Source organism: Pleuronectes platessa, chromosome 17 (assembly GCF_947347685.1).
Source record: "Pleuronectes platessa chromosome 17, fPlePla1.1, whole genome shotgun sequence".
NCBI lineage: Eukaryota > Metazoa > Chordata > Actinopteri > Pleuronectiformes > Pleuronectidae > Pleuronectes > Pleuronectes platessa.
The window spans coordinates 23,136,068-23,140,436 of NC_070642.1; the positions used below are offsets into that span (position 1 = coordinate 23,136,068).

Here is a 4,369-nt window from a genome sequence, read left to right on the forward strand (position 1 = left end):
ACGGTTTTCAGACCTGAACTGAAGCGTGTTCCTGGAATGATGACAAGTCAGTGTGGGAGGAGCCTGAACACGTTTGTGATTCCCTGATGTTCAATAAGCACAAAGGTTAATAAAGATGGACGACATGACGCCATCTAAAGGTGAAATAAAAAGGTTTAATCTGACCCCTGGTGTCTGGCTGCAGTATAGATCACAAACCTCCTCCATGTTAGCAGATGGGACATGGACCAATGTCTCCTCATTAACTGATTACAAATCTAAGTAGATAAGGTTAGGGAGTAAATTATTGTAAAGATGTTTCGGTCATCACAGGCCGTTCTCATGTCACTGATGTTGGTTGAGTGTTTCTGATCAGTTTGGTTTGAATCAGTTATTTGATATAAAAACAGGTGGAGACGAGATGATTGACAGCTGAGACTGACTCCTGATTGGTTCAACACCAGCTTTAAGCTTCATGTCTGGAGAAAGGAACCTGGGCCTCTTCTTATTTTCTTCTACTGATGATGAAACCTCGGAGCTTCTCTTCTTCTGATGATCAGACTCTCTCCGGCCAGGTGAGAATCTCCTCTGCTGGTGGAACGTCACTTCCTCTCCAGCTTCTGTGATGGTTTAAAAACTCACTCTCCACTGAGGCTTTCTGTGGACGTGCTCCCCTGCTGCTCTGCACATGAAGAACCCCCCCCCCCCATTCACACACACATTCACACACACAGAGAGTCTCAGGGGGAAACAGTGTTCGAGCAGGATCCAGAAGTAACTGGTGATTCTTCAGAATCGATACAAACGTCACTCGCCTACATCTCGCTCCTGTGACGTCATCAAGTGTCCACAAGGCCCGACATTTAAATTCCACTTGAAACTGTTTTAGGCTAAAAGTCCACGACCGGAAGGAACACCGCTACCATGGACCCTAGGGCAAGAGAAAACAATAAATAAAACAATAAATGAAGCAATAAATAAAACAATAAATAAAACAATAAATGAAGCAATAAATAAAACAATGAATAAATAAAACAATGAATGAAACACTTATTGACATACACCAAACACCAAACACATAATAAAGACGCAGTGACGGCCAGACGCTGGTGGGCGGGGACACGGGGGGGTCAGCGGAGCTGTGATTCGCTGGAGCTGCTGTGGTGGCGGGGAGGCTTGGGAGAAGAAGGGCGCTGATTGGTTCAGGGGAGAGTCCATGATCAGCTGGTTAATAACCCGCCGGTTTGAGGAAGAGGATGAAGATGGTGGAGGATGAAGAGGAGCCGTGGACACGCTGCGGCTGATAAACCGGAGACAAACACGGATCCCCGTCAGAGCCACTTCCCCCGGGACGCAGTGTCAGTCCGTGGCTGCAGCTGTGGAGCAGGAAGCCGGGTCATGGTGCAGCGTGGCGGGGCCGCGGAGCCGCTGGGGCCGGGGTCCGGGCACATCAAGAGACCGATGAACGCCTTCATGGTCTGGTCCCAGGGCGAGAGGAGGAAGATCATGGAGCGCTCCCCCGACACGCACAACGCCGAGATCTCCAAGCGGCTCGGGAAGCGCTGGAAGATGCTGAAGGACACCGAGAAGACCCCGTTCATCCGGGAGGCGGAGCGGCTCCGGCTCCAGCACATGGCCGACCACCCGGACTACAAGTACCGGCCCAAGAAGAAGCCCAAGACGGACGGCTGTGCGTTTCATGCGGGGAAGCCAGCCGCTCGGTCCCCGGAGAAAAGACCCGGTCACAAAAACTCCGCCAAGAAACTGTCCAAGTTAAAAGCCGGTAAAGCGGCGGCGGGTCCCGGCCGAGCGAGCAGCCGCCTCCCGCAGCCCGCGGACCCCCGGTACCGGTACGTGTTCACCAGCAGCTTCAAGAAGGTCGTGAAGCGGGAGTTCACCGACGATGAGGAGGACGAGGACTCCGAGGAGGAGCCGGAGCTGAAAGTGGAGGAGGAGGACGAGCCGTCCCGGTACAACCGGAGCCTGAGCTCCTCCGACCCGGAGGCGAGCGGCCGCCTCTTCTACAGCTTCAAGAACATCACCCGCCAGGGCAGCGGCTCCTCCGGGCACCCGGCCTCCCCGTCCCCCGGCCGCGGGGACGACCTGGACGACCTCACGGCCGATGGGAGCGACTTCACCCTGAGCCTCGTGGCCGGGTTCCACGCCTCCTCGGAGCCGTGGAGCTCGTCCTGCAGCCCGGGGAACCTGAGTCTGTCCCTGGTGGACAAGGACTTGGACTCGTGCAGCAGCGAGGGCAGCCTCGGGTCCCACTTCGACTTCCCGGACCACTGCACCCCGGAGCTCAGCCAGATGATCGCAGGAGACCGGCTGGAGGACCACTTCTCTGACCTGGTGTTCACCTACTGATCCCGGAGAGGGGGGACCGGGGGGGACCGAGGCTGCTGCCTGGCCTCAGGGCTCGGGCAGCGGGGACAGACTCTTCAGACTTTATGGATTTAGTTTGAACTGAGATCAGGATTCAAACCTGCGGAGCGGACGCGAGTCTGTCACCGCCCCTCCAGCTGTAGGACATGACAAACCGAACATACCTCATCTTTTTATCTAAGTATATTCAGGCCTATTTTTCTACAGGTTCGCTTGATTCTCTTGTTTTCATTCGGAGTCTCCGGTGGGGCGGTTCGCTTCCTGCCTTGCTTCACAGCCGCTGCAGTTGTTTTAAACGTTGTTGTTCATGTTTTGTCAAATAAGTTCAGGACCTTTGTTCCCGAGAGAAACTGGATTTCAGTTGTTTTTGATTTCGACACATTTTTGTGTTTTGCTCACTGTCATTATTTTGTGCAATATAAAAGAAAAGAGGAAAAAGCAGCATCCTGAGTTTCTTTGTGTAGCAGAGGAGGAAAGTGTTGTTCATGATGAATAAATCAGCTGGAACTGAGTCACCTGCTCCGACTGGTTATTAATATGAAGAATAACTTTGTGTAGCACTGAAACCAGGTGCCTCACACATTCATGGGATCTCATGGTTTTAACAGTATAAAGACTTGAATGTTCAGGTCACATGACAAACGACCTGGTTTCTCACTTATTTATCTTTTTCTACATTTAACACATCTGAACTTTTTCAAAACAGGTTTGATGTATTTGAGCAGAAATATTTTTTATCTGCGTCACTTGAACAGACAACAGAAGTTGTGTGTCTGTCGCTGCAGATGTAACACAACACAGTCACAGGTGGAACACACAGTCTCTGGACTAAATGAAGAAACATTTGATCCTGGAACATGTTTCATTCTCAAGTCCTTCTTGTTAGACCTGTTTCTGAAGTGAGCCGGTGAAGGTGTCTGAACTATGATCATTGTTCACGTGACCTGAGTCTGGATGGACTCCATCCTCACAGGGAAACGATTTACTACAGTGAAGAGATTCACTTGTACTTCTACTGCAGTACTGAGTGTCTGGACGTTTCCCTTCGGAGCACAGGAAGAAGTTCCAGGTGTGAAAAGGTCAAAGTACAGTTTGTAGTTTTACTCTTGAAGCTGCTGAATAAAGGATCAGTGGTCACATGACGTCAGTTAATCTAAACAACTCTTCTGGCGGCGTGGGGTTAGAATCTGGTCTGTGACAGTTTTTAACTCCTGGTCATTAATTCATCTTTTGGTTATTTACTTTCTGTGAAACTCAGAAGAACCTGAGGTCTTCAGCTCCTGGTTTCTCTCGACCAGCATCAGGATTCACGAGAGCGTCTCTAACTTCTACTGCAGGTTTTCTACGACGTCTTCAGAAAGTTCAGATGTTTCATATTGATCCTTAAATAGATTCATGTTGACATTCATTTAATGCTACATCGCACTTAAATATTCAGTTGTTAAAGAGAAGTGTTGAGTCTGTTGTTGATCAATGTTCTGTAATAAAACTACAGACCCTCAGCTGGTCTGTGGTCTGAGAAAACCTTCTGTTTCTGTGTCACTGACTTTCTTCTTTATTAAAAAGTCTGAATTCTATTGTAACTTGCTGAAAGCTGCAGAAACTCTTGAATCCATGTTTTCTTCATGATGATTATAGAACTGCTAACACTTCATTAAACATCAGGTAGAGCTGCGCCCTGACCCTGACCCTAACCTGACCCTAAACCTGACCTGACCCTGACCCTGACTCAGGGTCAGTTTCAGAGTCGGTTGACTCCCAGTTAAAGTTCACCTGAGTCTGTTACTATGGCAACATACTTGTCTTGAAGGTCTTGTCTTTCTGATCATTCTCATATTTCTCATGTGACATCATCTCTTCCAACACATTCTTTGTTTCACTTTTGCCAACAGAACTTTAATATAACATCGGTGAGCATGTTTCCATAGCAACCCTCTGTCTGGGGGCGGTGTGGCCAAGGGGGTAGAGCGGGCGTTCTCCAACATGAAGGTTGCCGGTTCAAACC

General features: G+C 49.5%; 1 protein-coding gene across 1 annotated transcript; it reads left to right on the plus strand.

Moving 5' to 3' along the window:
* The first annotated feature begins 1,251 nt into the window (after window positions 1-1,251).
* LOC128460207 (transcription factor Sox-11-like) lies at window positions 1,252-2,875 on the plus strand. The gene has a single exon (XM_053445285.1). The coding sequence runs from the start codon at window positions 1,252-1,254 to the stop codon at window positions 2,344-2,346; it is 1,095 nt and encodes a 364-aa protein (XP_053301260.1). The 3' UTR covers window positions 2,347-2,875.
* The last annotated feature ends 1,494 nt before the right edge of the window (window positions 2,876-4,369 follow it).

What these genes read in the sequence shown, in the direction of transcription:
- LOC128460207 (XM_053445285.1), top strand. Translation starts at nt 1,252, where the DNA reads ATGAAGAGGAGCCGTGGACACGCTGCGGCTGATAAACCGGAGACAAAC.